This window comes from Labeo rohita, chromosome 24 (assembly GCF_022985175.1).
Source record: "Labeo rohita strain BAU-BD-2019 chromosome 24, IGBB_LRoh.1.0, whole genome shotgun sequence".
Lineage (NCBI taxonomy): Eukaryota > Metazoa > Chordata > Actinopteri > Cypriniformes > Cyprinidae > Labeo > Labeo rohita.
The window spans coordinates 1,316,425-1,332,729 of record NC_066892.1 but is presented as its reverse complement, the minus strand read 5'-3'; the positions used below and the strand labels follow the sequence as shown (position 1 = coordinate 1,332,729).

Here is a 16,305-nt window from a genome sequence, read left to right as displayed (position 1 = left end):
CCCCAAACATCTCGATTAAAACGCCGTCTCATGTGTCGTCGTAATTACAGGGTGTTAGAAGACATTCGTTCAAACAAGAGTCTATTAATAAACTGCGATTAGCTTGTATTTTGACCTTAATGGTCCTGACTGAGAGGTCACTCACATGAAACGAAAGGTTCACTCAGAATAGCTCAGTAATATGCAACCAAATCTGGCTTCAGACTAACAGCTTAATAGTTTTTTTTAATGGACAGATTTGTTAGTCGTCAAAAAAGTTAATGTGCAACATCATCAGGACCCAATTGTTACATTATTTAATTAACTTAATTGCTTAATCAATTTTACTTAATTTATTCCCTTACTGAAAATAAGACACAAAAAAACTGAATAAATGCTGAGGTTATGTTGATGAAGTAATGCTGATTAAATACTGCTAACTGACCGATAATACTGAGTAAAAACCGATAAAAAAAAGTGATATAAATTATATATGATTAAAAATATTGATTAAATACTGATAAATCCCCCCAGAATTATTCCTTAATTTCTGAAAAAGGTATTTATTTATTTATTTGTTGGAAAACAAGATAAAAAATTGATTAAATGTTGATTTTAAAACCATGGTGAAATAATACTGATTACTAACTGTAAGTAAACACCAATTAAAAATCATTCCTTTACTTCATTTCTGATATTTGTTTAAACTTAAAAACAAGACAAAATAAAATAAAATACTTATTAAATACTGATAATTAACCAATAATATAGACTAAATACAGATAAAAAGTCCCCCAAATGTATTCCTTCATTTCTTATTTATGTATTTATTTATTGGTTGGAAAACAAAACAAAAAATATTGATTAAATGTTGATTTTAAAACCTTGATGAAATTATACTGATTAAATACTGATAATTAACCAATAATATTGAGTAAATACTGATAAAGCCTCTAAATATATTCCTTAATTTCTGATAGTTATTTATTTATTGTAAAACAAAACAAAAAATATTGATTAAATGTTGATTTTAAAAACATAATGAAATAATACTGTTTAAATAATGATAATTAACCGATAATATTGAGTAAATACTGATAAAGCCGCCAAATATATTTCTTTCTTTCTTTCTTTATTTATTGGAAAACAAGACAGAAATATTGATTAAATGTTGATTTTAAAACTATGATCAGATACAGATTAAATACTGATAATTAACCGATAATATTGAGTAAATACCGATAAAGCCCCCCAGATTTATAGTTATTTATTTATTAATTGGAAAACAAGACAAAAATATTAAGTAAATGTTAATATTAAAACCTTGATGAAATAATACTGATAAAATAATTATAATTAACCGATAATATTGAGTAAATACTGATAAAGCCTCCAAATATATTTCTTCATTTCTTATTTATTTATTTATTTATTTATTTATTGGAAGACAACACAGAAATATTTATTAAATGTTGATTTTAAAATCATGATGAAATAATACTGATTAAACACTGATAATTAACAAATAATATTGTTATTTATTTAAAGGTATTTATTAAATAATTTATTTATTGGAAAACAAGACAAAAATATTGAGTAAATGTTAATATTAAAACCATGATGAAATTATACTGATTAAATGCTAATTGTTAACCGATAATATTGAGTAAATACTGATAAAGCCTCCAAATATATTCCTTCATTTCTTATAAAGTTATTTATTGATTTATTTATTGTAAAACAAACAGAAAAGATTGATTAAATGTTGATTTTAAAAGCATAATGAAATAATACTGATTAAATAATGATAATTAACCGATAATATTGAGTAAATACTGATAAAGTCCCCAAATACATTTCTTAATTTCTTATTTATTTATTGGAAAACAACACAGAAATATTTATTAAATGTTGATTTTAAAATCATGATGAAATAATACTGATTAAATACTGATAATTAACCGATAATATTGAGTAAAAACCAGTAAATCCCACCAAATATATTTCTCTGTTTCTTATAAAGTTATTAATTAATGTATTTATTTATTGGAAAACAAGACAAAAATACTGAGTAAATGTTAATATTAAAACCATGATAAAATAATACTGACTAAATGCTAATAATTAACCGATAATATAGAGAAAATACAGATAAATCCGCTCAAATTTATTTCTTCATTTCTTATAAAGTTATTTATTAATTAATTTATTTATTGGAAAACAAGACAAAAATATCACTTGAAGTAATATAATGTTAATGCCTCAAGCTAAAAAGCCTAAATAAAAGCAAGAAAAACAAGGCCTATGTACTGTAATCTTCAAGAGAAGCATGTGTGTTTTTGCCCTGATCGAAGTAATGTATTTTTATTATTATCAACATGATTAATATATCCATATGTAGGTCGTGTATGTATGTATGTGAAGCCGCTGTTGTTCACGTCAGTGCGTTTGTTTCCTTTGTTAGTTTGTTTCCCTCGGGGATCAATTAAGTGAATTAATCCAGTGGTCTTATTTTAGCCATTGTTAGCGTGCAGCGCTCTGGTCACCTTGTGAACCTGGATGGAAACCTGAGTTGAAGGCTGACGGCGTTTCAAACAGAAGCGCTCGCCTCGTTTCACCTCCTCTTCTGTTGTCTGAGGGCTGAGCTCAGTCTCTCTCGTTAAAAAATAACAGATCTAACTATGTGAAGAGGACCGGACCTCCTATACGCTCGGGATCGTTTGTCTAAGAAAACGATTTACAAAAAGTTTACAAAAATAGTGATTTTGCTCAGTCGTTCCTGGCGTCTGGTAGGATTGGACGATATTGCAAAAAACCTAATAATTACTTATGATGATATTCAATATACTGTATTTCTTAATAATGCCTTAAAATGCATAATATACCAGTTTAATTAATATTTAATTTTAAATGTATTTATTCATTAATTTGTGTTTAGAAAGAATAATAGGTTAAAAAAATAAGACATTTATTCATGCACATCATTATAAGATTCATAATCCATAAAAAATATATATATATATATATATATATATTAGTATCATTAATTATTGTAATTAAGTATTGTAATTTTGTAATTAATATAATAACCATGAATATAGGTTAAATATTGATACATTTGTATTTATTTATTTATTTATTTTATTTTATCACATATATTATTATATATTCTTTATTTACTGTCAATAAAAACGAAATAATCTAAATAATAATACTTTTTTTTTTTCACTGGAAAACAACAAACATACTGATAAAATGTTGGTTTTAAAACCATGAATACTGGTTAAATATTGATGATTATTTATTTATTTATTTACTTAGTATAAATTATATTTTATTATATATTATTTATTTATTTACTTATTTACTGTCAATAAAAAACTAAATCTAAATCATCAATAACAAAGCTTTTTAACTGAAAAACGTGTTGAAAAATTCTGATTAAATGCTAATTTTAAACCATGAATACTGGTTAAGTATTGATACATTTTTATTTATTTATTTATTTATTTAATATCATATTTATTTACGGTCAATAAAAGTATATAATCTAAATAATCAATAAATAATAAATGGAAAATGTACACTTTCTGGTAAAAAATAAATTAATATTTATTTACGCAAAAATAAAAGAAACAGTAAATAAATAAATACATAAATAAATAACATAATATATATATATATATATATAATATAAATATTAATACAATTTAATATAAATATTAAGATACATTAAATATATTTAATATATAGTGTCATGAATTAGCTGTAATTAATATAATATATGCATATTTATTTACATTAATATATGCAATAAAAATATAAATAAAATGAATTAAATGTTAATTAAATTAATTAAATTAAATATATAATATATTAATATAATATATGTATTTGTTATTATCATCATCAGTCTAGTATTTGGTCAAATTCACAACATTACATCTATATCTGAAAGGCAAAGAACTCAAAAGTATATTTATTGTATTATATTATATTATAATTTTAATCCTAAAATCAGCATAGAAAGTGCAAAAAACAAAAAAAGGTTTCTAGATACTGTCCAGACTCGATATTTTTAATCTGCCCAATCTGCATCTACATCCAAATAATTTAAATCATAAAACAGCGATGACCGTCATGTCAGATCGAATCCAAAACTCCAGCAGTGTCCTTGTTCTCCTGCCATCAGGTTCGTGCCAAGCAAAGTCTCTCGCTGCTCGTCCATATTACTTTTCCTAAATATATCAGCATCATCTTTATACAATAAAGCACGGATGTCTCGTCATCCGAGCTCTCTTTGTGTCTTTGTACTTAGTTACTGTATTGCGTTATAGTGAGACGTTTAATCTTGCGCGTGTCAATCCGGCTGATCGGAGCGCCATCCGATCCCGCCGCAGCGTTCGGAGATCAGGCTCCCAAAGGAAGTAACCTTGAGTCCATCTTGGCTCATAACAGCATAACAGTTATTCAAACGGGGCAGAAGCGACACACGGGCCCGCAGATTGGTTTACACGCACGGCACCGGACAGAGATTCCCAGAGTCCGTCCATCGGGCCCGGCCCCGGCGCTCCTATTCTCGGGACCCTGACGGGGCAGAGGGACTCTCTGGCGCTCAAAATAGAGCATGTCGAAATGCTTTGTGTCCCGGCAATGCGGGCCCAGCTGCCAGTGTGCTGAGAGGGGCTTCTTTGACAAATTCTCCAAGTGACTCTGAGCTGGAACTCAATGACAACAGCAGATCACTGATGGAGAACATCACAAGATCCACAGCAGATCCAACGTTACCTGTTAACAACCAGAAACTTCCTCAAAACATGGTGCATCTTAATGCAGGATTGCACAAGATTTCTTGTCTGTTCAGTTCTCTCAAAACAAACAGTTTTGAATATAATTGAATATAAAAATAACTTGTACTGTCAACCAAAATTGAGACACAAAAGTAATAACAACATTTTTTTGTTGTTGATAAAAAATTCTAAATATATATTTAAAAAAAAAAAAAAAAAGAACTTCAACAATTGAATTATCATTTATTCCTTTACTTCTTTTTAAAATATTTTTAAACTGGATTAAATGTTGATTTTTTTAAAGCCATGATGAAATAATATTTAATAAATATTGATTAAAAAACAATAAATATATATATATATATATATATATATAAATTGTTGATCAAAATAATTCATAAAAATAATTCATTGCTTTTAGATTTCCAGCAATATCCATAGAATTATATTAGTTTTAACACTACTTTCTGGTCAAAAAAATTAATATATTTATTTATACAAAAAAAAAAAAAAAAGAAAAAATATAAAAATAAAACACTTATGGGAAATATATATTTATATATATATTATATATACATATAACAAATATTATGCCCAAGTCCAAAAAAGCAAATAAATACATATATAAATTATATAATGAATTATATATAATATCATTAATTAGTTATAATTACTGTAATATATTAGTTTTTTTTAAAAAAACACATAAAAATACGATACAAATAATTATTTAGATAAATAATTATAGATTTATATAATATATAATATTCACAATATTACATCCATATCCAAAAAGGCAAAGAACAAAAAAGTATATTATATTATATTATATACACTGATTAAATGTTAATTTTAAAACCATGCTAAAATAATATAGCTTACATATATTATTAAATCATTAAATATTTGTTTTTACTGTCATAAGAAACAATAAATAAATAATTAATAACAAAATATTTAATACTGGGAAACAAGAATAAAATACAGATTAAATGTTGCTTTTAAAACCATGATGAAATAATACGGGTTAAGTATTTATTTATTTATTTATTTACAATAAAAACTAAGTAATAATCAATAACATCGCTTTTTTAACTGAAAAAAAAAAAATACTGATTAAATGTTGATTTTTAAACCATGATGATATTTTATTTATGTTGACCAGAAATAATACTGATTAATCAGCTATTTAATTGTGTTATTTATTATTTTATTTTATTTTTTTACTGTATAAAAAAAATACAAATTATTAATTTAACACATTTTTTTCTGAGAAAGCCATAAACTGTAAAGCCGCTCCACTGTAAACAGTCTCAGTCTGGAGCACATTCTGGCACGTTCTGGCACACGAGAAAGGAAGCGGCGGTCGGTATCAGTGCGTCTGGGGTCCGAGGCCCCCGTCCAAACCCGACTGAAGTGGGGCCCGTCCATTAGCACGTCCTTCAGGGACACGGCGAGGTGTGTGAGCGCGATAGCGGCCGTCACCCGCACCCTCACGCTTTCAACATGCCAGCCTGCTGAGAGCCAGCTGCCGCCTGCCGGAGACGGGCCCGGAAACGGAGCGAACCGCTGGCGCCACCGGCCTCTCAGAGACGCTGTTAGTCGGAGAGCGAGCGTTCAGAGAGCGCTCACCTTTGGTGCACGTGTTACTCAGGACGTCCCATAATAAACAACAAACTCCCGTACACAATAACAGACCGACCCGTTTGCAATGATGCCGCTAATAACTGCTTGTTCCTGTTTCTGCAGCAAATGTCCAGATGGTTTTGAATGTATGAAGACCGGACGAAACCCAAACTACGGCTACACCAGCTTCGACACCTTCGGATGGGCTTTTCTCTCGCTTTTCAGACTCATGACGCAAGATTACTGGGAAAACCTCTATCATCACGTCAGTACACTGTCTGTTCACTTCTATTATGCGACATTCAAGCATTAAAATCCTCACTGGTAGCTGAATGACATACATTTCTTATGAGATGCATTATTTTTTAAAAATATGCATATTTTTAACTGATATTAAAAATAGCAGGGCTTATTGTGTTTATTTAATAAAATTCAAAACATAATATTTATTATTTTGTGTATATATATATATATATATATAATTATATTTAAATAATAAAATATTAAACTTTTGATTATAAAAAGTGATTATAAAATGTATAAATATATAATTAATATGTATACATTACCATTTGGGGTTCAGTAATTGTATATTTTTAAATAATTTAAAAAATATATTTTTTAAATAATATTCCTGTTCATCAAGGCTGCATTAAATTGATCAAATGTGACAATAAAGACATTTATAAGGTTACTAAAGATTTTTGTTTCAAATACATGCTGTTCTTTTAAACTTTTTTATTCATCAAATGATCCTGAAAAATAAAATCATGATTTCCGCAAAAAGATGAACTGTTTTCAACACTGATAATAATCAGAAATTATTCAATTTATTTACAAACATTTTAATTTAATTTTCTTTAATTTAATTTAATTTTCACCAATATTGTAGCAAAATAAAAGCTTGAATTTGAAACGTTAAAGTTTGCAGGTTTAATTATTATGATTATTATTAATAAATATTATCATTATAACTTGTGGTGTAAAATAAAATGTTAAAATAATTTTATTTCATATTGATTTTATTTTATTTGTAATTTACAAACAATGTATTTCTGTCTTAATTTTTGTAATTAAAGTTATAAGTAATAATAATAATAATAATTTATTTATTTCAATAAATATTAGCATTATAACTTGTGTACAATTAAATTTCAAAATAAATTTCAAAATAATATCATATTTCATATTGAATTTATTTTATTTGTAATTTACAAACAGCAAGTATTTCTGTCTTCATTTTTGTAATTAAAGTTATAAGTAATAATAATAATAATAATAATAGTTGTCATTATTATTATTAGTAGTAGTAGTGAATATGTAAATACAGAATTCAGTGTAATTTATTTTTATGTTTTTGGATAAAGACATCAAAAATAATGGTAACCTTTTGGATGGTAGTGTATGTAGAAATGAAACTTTTCATCCATTGACACGGCTGTTTTTGAGAGCTGACTGTAGATGATCTCAGAATAGCGTTTGATTGATCAGTCTGACCAATAATGCGTCTGTCTGGCACTAATTACAAGCTCGTGAACAGATATTGCACATGAGTTTTTTCCAATAACAGTTGAAGTAATCTGCGATCTGATGGTGTTCGTGTGCTGACAGACGCTGCGCTCGGCGGGTAAAGCGTACATGGTGTTTTTCGTGGTGGTGATCTTCCTGGGCTCCTTTTACCTGGTGAACCTGATCCTGGCTGTGGTGGCAATGGCGTACGAGGAGCAGAACCAGGCCACCATCGCCGAAGCGCTGCAGAAAGAACAGGAGTTTCAGCTCGCCATGGAACAGCTCAAGAAGGAACAGCAGGTACAAACACTCGAATCAGCTCTTCATCTCTTCATTTAAACCAGGGTTTGGCTAACGGGGGAAACTGTAGGGGGGTTGGGAGTTGACTGAAAACTTTTTTTTTTTTTATTACTAAGTCAAATGCAACATTAAAATAATTAAATAAGGCTGCATAAAAATAATACAGCTTTTCACAGTCAGTTTTGAAGTGAAGCGCAGCACTGTGTTCATTTACACACATGAATTTTAGAATACAGTATTTTTACCATCTCTCAGTGCTTCACAGTAAATGCATAAAACTATTAATAATAATAATAATAATAATAATAATAAAAATAGTAATAAATCTTAGCATTATAACTTGTGGTGTCAAATAAAATTTCAAAAGAAATGTCAAAATAGTGTTATTTCATACTGATTTTATTTTATTTGTTTAAAAAAAGAGTTAAAATTAGTAGTAGTAATAATAATAATAAATAATAATAATAATAATTATTATTATTATTTATTTATTTAATAAATATTAGCATTATAACTTGTGGTGTAAAATAAAATTTCTAAATAAATGTCAAAATAATGTCACATTTAATATTAATTTTATTTTACTTTACCGCAATGTATTTCTGTTTTCATTTTTTAGAACAACAGTAACAACAACAACAACAACAACAACAACAACAATAATAATAATAATAATAATAATTATTATTATTATTACTAATATTTTAATTATTATTATTATTATTATTTAATTATTATTTTATTTATATAGGTATTTAATAAATATGAGCATTATAACTTGTGGTAAAATAAAATGTAGAAATAATTTCAAAATAACATCACATTTCACATTGATTTTATTTCATTTGTAATTTACAAACAGCAATAATATAATAATAATAATAAATATTAGCATTATAACTTAAAAATAAAAATAAATAAAATAAAATAAAATGTCAAAATGAAATCACATTTCATATTGATTTTATTTTATTCGTAATTTACAAACAGCAATGTTAATTGCTTACAATGTTAATTGCAAACAGCAATCTTAATATTTTGTAATTGAGCTAAAATTAATAATAATAATAATAATAATAATAATAATTATTATTATTATTATTATTATTATTTATAATTATTATTTATTCATATATATATATATATATATATATATATTAGCGTTATGACTTGTGGTGTAAAATAATTTAAAATAAATAATACCACATACCGTCTTATTTTATTGCAATTAGAGTTAATAATAGTATTTTTTTTTCTATATTAAAATATTAAATCATAAAAACAATCTGAACAAAGATGTACTACAAAATTTAGATCTATTTACTGACTATTTACCAACGGAGAACTGTGAACATGCAAATATGTTAAATTATTAAAACACTAACCTAAAATCTTACTTAAAATAAAGGTATTAGGGATTCGACATGCTATATTGCGACTATAATTATGACTTTGTGTCTCTCAGGCGGCTCAGAAAGCACAAGAAACCGAGTCCATCTTGACGGCCGACGTGTCGCCGTTCTCCTCACAAGACAAAGGCAATCTGGACCGGAGGAAAAGCTCGAGGCCGCTGTCAGAAGGAACGGAGGACGGCAGCAACGACAAATCAGCCAAGATAGACACTATAGAGGGGATGAAGGTACAATCATGACCCAAAACCACCCATCACTCCTCATTTACTCACCCTCAAGTTGTTTCACTCTGTAAAAATGTCTCCAGTTAAGTCATTTCACCCTTTTTCTTCTAGCAAACGCACTCTTTGCTGGTCCGCACTCTCTCCTTACGGGCCAGACGGGAGAGTCAGGTCAGCATCTTCAACTTCCGGCCACCGAACAAAGACTCGGAGGTGGATTTCGCCGACGACGAGTTTAGCAATCACGGCGATTCGGACAGTCGCGGCGGCTCGCTGGCTCTGCCCTGGAGCAGGAGACGCACCAGCGCTCAAAGCACCTGCAGTCACAGCTCGCAGTTCTTCTTCCCGAGTCTCAACATCAACGGGAAACTCTTCGTGGCCATTGACCAGAACGGCATCTCGGGCCAGGGGCCGCTGTCTCCTCTGCCGCTGCCCACCTGCACCATGGAGAAGGTCAAAGAGGAAAGCGTAAGTGACCTGGTGCTTCTCGAGTCCTGTAAATTGGAAACGGCGTGATTGATTTGTAATAAAGCCACTGTGCGTCATATACGAGTCATTCTGGATCTACAGATGAAGAGCCGCGGCTGGAATCGGCTCCTGTGGAGAAATGAGTCAGGATCAGTCAAGAAATGTCTAGACTCTTCTGACAAGTCTGACTGATACTTTTTTGCTTAATTTGTCAATCATGCCATTAATTGGTTCATTGGTATGACACAATAATAATAATAATAATAATAATAAAACAAAATTAATTAATTATAATAAGTATTATGAATAACTGTTAATTAATAATTAACCTTAACAACAGCAATAATAATTACAATAATAATAACAGCAATGTTAATAATTATTGATTAATAATAATAAAAACTTTAACAATAATAATCATAATAATAATTATTATAAAAATAATAAAATCACCTGAACAACAATAAGAATTAATAATAATTATTATATTAAAAAATAATGTATTATTATTATTATTATTATTATTACATTCTTATCATGTTTTTATTGCTGTGGTCTAGTGATTATGTGCCAAAATGTAGAAATAAATTATGATTTCTATATTTAAATATTCACTAGCGTTCAAAAGTTTGAAGGTTATTAATAATAATAATAATAATAATAATAATAATAATAATAAAAAAAACACCCAAACAGCAATAAGAATGAATCATAATTTTTATAATAAAAAATATATTATTATTATTATTAATAATAATAATAATAATAATAATAAAACACCCAAACAACAAGAATAAAAATGAATAATAATTGGTTATAATAAAAAATAAATAATAATGTATTATTATTATTATTATTATTAAATTCTTATCATGTTTTTATTGCCACGGTCTAGTGATTATGTGTCAAAATCTAGAAATAAATTATGAATTCAGTATTTAAATATTCACTAGCATTCAAAAGTTTGGAGTTTATGCGTTATTATTATTATTAATTAAACACCAAAACAACAAAATAATTATTCATTATTCATTATTGATTGATTAATAATAAAAAAAAAATAATTTATTATTATTATTACTAAATTTGTATAATGTTTTTATTGCTATGGTCTAGAGATATTTCTTTATTTCTATTATTCTATATTTACATATTCACTAGTGTTCAAAATTTGGGGTTTAGTGTTTTTTTTTTTCTTTAAAAAAAATTTCTTCTGCCCACCAAGGCTGCATATATTTGATTTTGATTCTGATTACTATCGATGTCACTTTTCATATTTTTGCATATTAATGCATAATTTTTTAGTAAATCTTACGCTTTCAATAATTTTGTACAATATAATAATTTTAAAAATCACATAGTTATCCATCATGGTTATCAGACAGTTAAACATCAAAATCAGGTGACCAAAAAAAAAAGAATAATTGAAAATAATTAGGAAGAAAGAAGCAGTATTGTTCAATTTCAGTATTTTCATTTCACCCCAAAATCTACAAAGAAAATAAAGAAACTGAGGTCTATTGTTAGGAGCATGTCAATTTTGTGATATTTGCAAAAAATAAATTACATTTTTAGTGAGATTCTCCTGTCAGCATCGTCTAACCCAAGGTTAGTTGGTAGTTTAGCACATGCGTTAACTGAGGATTAAGTGTTGTTTGACAAATCAGTAGCTGAACGTCTCCCAGAAACCTCCTCATCTTCTTCAAGGATGAACATAAGAGCTCCTGTCTGTGAACTGAGCGCTGCGCTGTGTGTGTTACTGTATATTCATACAGTCAGTTCTTCTATTGCTGTCAGTCACGCTGATAATATGCATTAAGCTCTTGCCTTCTCTGAGCTGATTTGGACGAGTTCTTTTCTTTTATTAGTCGACTGCAAACATGCTGTGTAATGATTAGTGTTACATAAGAGCCTCCAGCTCTCTCCTCTGTCCTGCATTTAATGTTCATTTGTCTGTGCGTCAAATGGAATAACTCTGATAGACAAAGACTCAGGTTATTTTAATGCAATAAGTCTCGGGACCTACAGATATTATGGATTTTTGTTGTCTAGACATTTTGCATTATTAGATATTAAGCTGAAAGCAGCAATAATGGTATGTTTTTACAGTACAGACATCATTGCAAGGATATTGCATGGATTGCATCTGTCAAAAACCTGTAAGAACATGACCAGGTCATATTTGACCACAGAATCAAAAGGTGAAAATTAGAAATCATATTTTGCATTAAGAGAGATTATTTTTAAGATGCATAATTTAATGGTAAAAAAAAAAAAGCCTTTTCTGAATAAAAAAAAAGTATATTTATTTTATTATTTATTTATTTTATTTTTATTTTATTAATTAAACTAAAATAAAATAAATATTTAATAAATTTTATTTAATTTTATTTAATTTTTTAAATTATTTAATTTTTTATATTTTTGTTAAATATATATAAACATCTTTACTGTCACTTTTGATCATTTTAATGCATTATTTTTGAGTAAATCGTATCTTAAGTTTTCAATAGTTTTGTATGACATAATAATTTTAATATCATGTAGTTATCTATCATGGTTATCAGACAGTTAAGCATCAAATTAATCATTTAAATGTATAATGTTTATAATTTATAATATCATTTAAAAATAAAATAAAATAAAAAGAAAGAAGCAGTATTGTTCAATTTTATTTTATTTGTAAAAATAAAAAAAAATAATTTTTGTATTTTATTTTAGGATATTTCACCCTAAAATCTACAAAGAAATAAAGAAACTGTGGTCTGTTGTTAGGAGCATGCTTTTTTTTTTGTGATATTGTGATATTTGCAAAAAATAAAATAGAAAATTAAATTAAATAAATAAATAAATAATACAGTTTTTTTTTACAAAGATTTGTAGAAAAAAAGAAGAGATTATTATTATTAATAATAAAAATAACACTTGTATAACTTTTAAAATAATTATATTAATAATTAAAAATATAATTTATTTTATTAAAATATAGAAAAATATAGACAATTGTAAAAGTTAAATAAAAAATAAATTAATGTTCACATAATAAATATAATTCATTTTCAATTTTGATTTGGGGTGAAATGCATCCCCGACATGTTGTGAACAGGTATGCACAGTTTATTGCTCTATATCTGTATTTTATCTGTACACACACAGCACAGCCATAACATGTGACATATAATCAAAACATGACTCAGAGTGTGCACTGAGAGGTCTGTGATTGGAGTAAGACGCCACTGTTGCTTTTCCCTGAAAACACAAGTACACTTCCCAGAATGCCGTGTTATCAGTGTTCTCAACGGCACTGATCGCCATATGAACCTCTTTAGATGCCATATACTGCCACGCATAAAGACAAATGCACTGCATGCTTAATTAGCAATTAGTGCACGCATCTGTTACACAGGTGACTTCCATAGATGCATACTGTACGGTGCATGTAAAGTGACTGGTGAAGTCTAGAGTTTTATATATATTCCTTTTATATATATAAAGTGTTTTTTTCTTTCATGTGGGCTTTTGAAATGGGAAGTAAGACATCCTGCCAGAAATATCTGAATTACTCAGAAAGGAAAGGAGTCTGAAAACTGTCTGGACTGTGTGATGGAGGCACGGATACCCTGTTGTCTTGGCGATGTAGTCATGGTAACATAGCAACAGATGTTGAATAAGAGTCACAGCGGCGGCGTCTCACACACACACACACACATACACGGCGGTGTTTCCCGCTCGTCTGAACAGCGGGAGTGGGCGTTCTGGTGGGCCGCGACGAAGTGCTCCTGCGTCATTCCTTTGATTACCTGCGATCAAAAACACATTATATAATCAGAGGGTCATTGTTACAGACAGACATCATATCATTGACTCGAAGACCTCCGATTAAACACAATAAAACGACTAACGTTTAGACAACAAACGGGTAAAAGCTTTTGACAAAAATTAACGCTTTTCCCAAAACACCCATTATCACTGAAGACATCTGCTGCTGAGGGTTAATCGCTGCTTTTATTAGGCTTTTGTTGTGCACTAAACAGAATTGATTTTTAAATGCCATTATGATGGTTGTAGATTAATGTGTGTGTTTTTGCACAGTCAATAATATCATATAAACTATTGTGTTTGCTGAGCCTTATCTAGAGACAAAAACATTAGAGAGAATTGAGGGTGAAGATATCCAGAACTCCTCATAGAAACGCCTTGGCAACCACCTAGCAACCACATAGCAATGTGTCCAATGTCGTTCAGAACTCTCAACAACTGTACAGTAACATGTGGAATGACCTTGCGAACGTCCACTACACTGTACCTGCTGCATAGCAACACCCTAGCAACATCCCAGTATATAAGAATACATAAAAATGTATGTAACATTGTTCAGAACACTTAACAACTGCACAGTAACACTTGAAATGCTCTTGCAAATGTCCACTGCACTGTAACTGCTGCATAGCAACACCCTAGCAACCATCCAGTCACTGTAGCAATCACATAGTAATGCTCTAGCAACCACCCAGTCACCCTAGCAACCAAATAGCAATGTGTTCAACATCGTTCAGAACACTTAAATACTGCACAGTAATTTGAAATGCTCTTGCAAATGCCCACTACAGTGCAACTGCTGCATAGCAACACCCTAGCAACCACCCAGTCACTCTAGCAATCACATAGTAAAGCTCTAGCAACAACCCAGTCACCCTAGCAACCAAATAGCAATGTGTTCAACATTGTTCAGAACACTTAACAACTGCACAGTAGCACTTGCAATGCTCTCGCAAATGTCCTCTACACTGTAACTGCTGCATAGCAACACCCTAGCAACCATCCAGTCACTCTAGGAATCACATAGTAACGCCCTAGCAACCACCCAGTCACCCTAGCAACCAAATAGCAATGTGTTCATCACCATTCAGAACACTTAACAACCACACAACAACACTTGCAATGCTCTTGCAAATGTCCACTACACTGTACATTTGCAACACCCTAGCAACCACCCAGAGACTCTAGCAACCACATAGTAACATCCTGGCAACAACCTAGCAGCCACATAAATGCGTTTGAAGTCATTTAGACCAGTTATGAACTGCAAAGCAATGTTTTTAATATCAGACAGAACACTGTGGCAATCACATAGCAATGCCCTAGAAACTACCCAAATACCCTAGCGACCACGTAGCTACACCCTAGCAACCACCCAAATGCCTATACACATTGCAGTGTGCTTAAAATTATTCAGAACAGTTAGCAACTGCACAGAAGCTCTGCAGATGCCCTTGCAATCACTCACACAACCTGTAGAAACCACAAAGCAGCACCCTAGTACTTACACAAGCACCTTATCAGCCACATAGCAACACCCTAACAACCATCCAAACACCCTAACAGATAGTAGTGTGCCTAAAAAATAATTCAGAACAGGTAGCAACCGCGTAGTAATCCCAGCAGCCACATAAATGTTTTTAAAGTCATTAAGAACACTTAGAAACACTGTGGCAAGCGAATAGCAACACCATAACAACCACCCAAATACTCTAGCAACCACATAGCAACACCCTAGCAACCATCCAAACACCCTAATGAATAGTAGTGTGCTTATAAATCATTCAGAACAGGTAGCAACCGCACAATGACACTAGAAATGCCCCTGTGATCACCAACAACGCTGTAGCAGCCACATAGCAACACCTTAGAAACCTTCTTAACAGCCTAGCAACTGCATAACAATGTGCTTAAATCATTCAGAATATTTAAGAACTGCACAGCAATGCCCTTGCAATCACCCACAACATTGTAGCAACCACATAGCAATTCCCTAGCAACCATCCAAAGACCCCAGCAACCACATGGCAATGTGCCACTCAAACAACCCCACGGAAACCACATAGCAACACCCAAGCAACCATCAAAACACCCTAGTGTACAGCAGTGTGCTTAAAAATCATTCAGAACTGGTCGCAACTCCACAGCAACACTAGAAATGTCCCTGCAATTACCAGCAAT

At 30.0% G+C, this 16,305-nt stretch overlaps 1 protein-coding gene across 1 annotated transcript in view; it reads left to right on the top strand.

The window, feature by feature from the left end:
- Positions 1 to 16,305, top strand: part of scn5lab (sodium channel, voltage gated, type V-like, alpha b) — a 187,696-nt gene that overhangs the window by 77,169 nt on the left and 94,222 nt on the right. The window contains exons 9-12 of the mRNA XM_051098619.1: positions 6,519 to 6,660; positions 8,007 to 8,204; positions 9,670 to 9,843; positions 9,952 to 10,305. Coding sequence (XP_050954576.1) covers positions 6,519 to 6,660; positions 8,007 to 8,204; positions 9,670 to 9,843; positions 9,952 to 10,305 — 868 coding nt within the window. The remainder of the gene's footprint in view (positions 1 to 6,518; positions 6,661 to 8,006; positions 8,205 to 9,669; positions 9,844 to 9,951; positions 10,306 to 16,305) is intronic.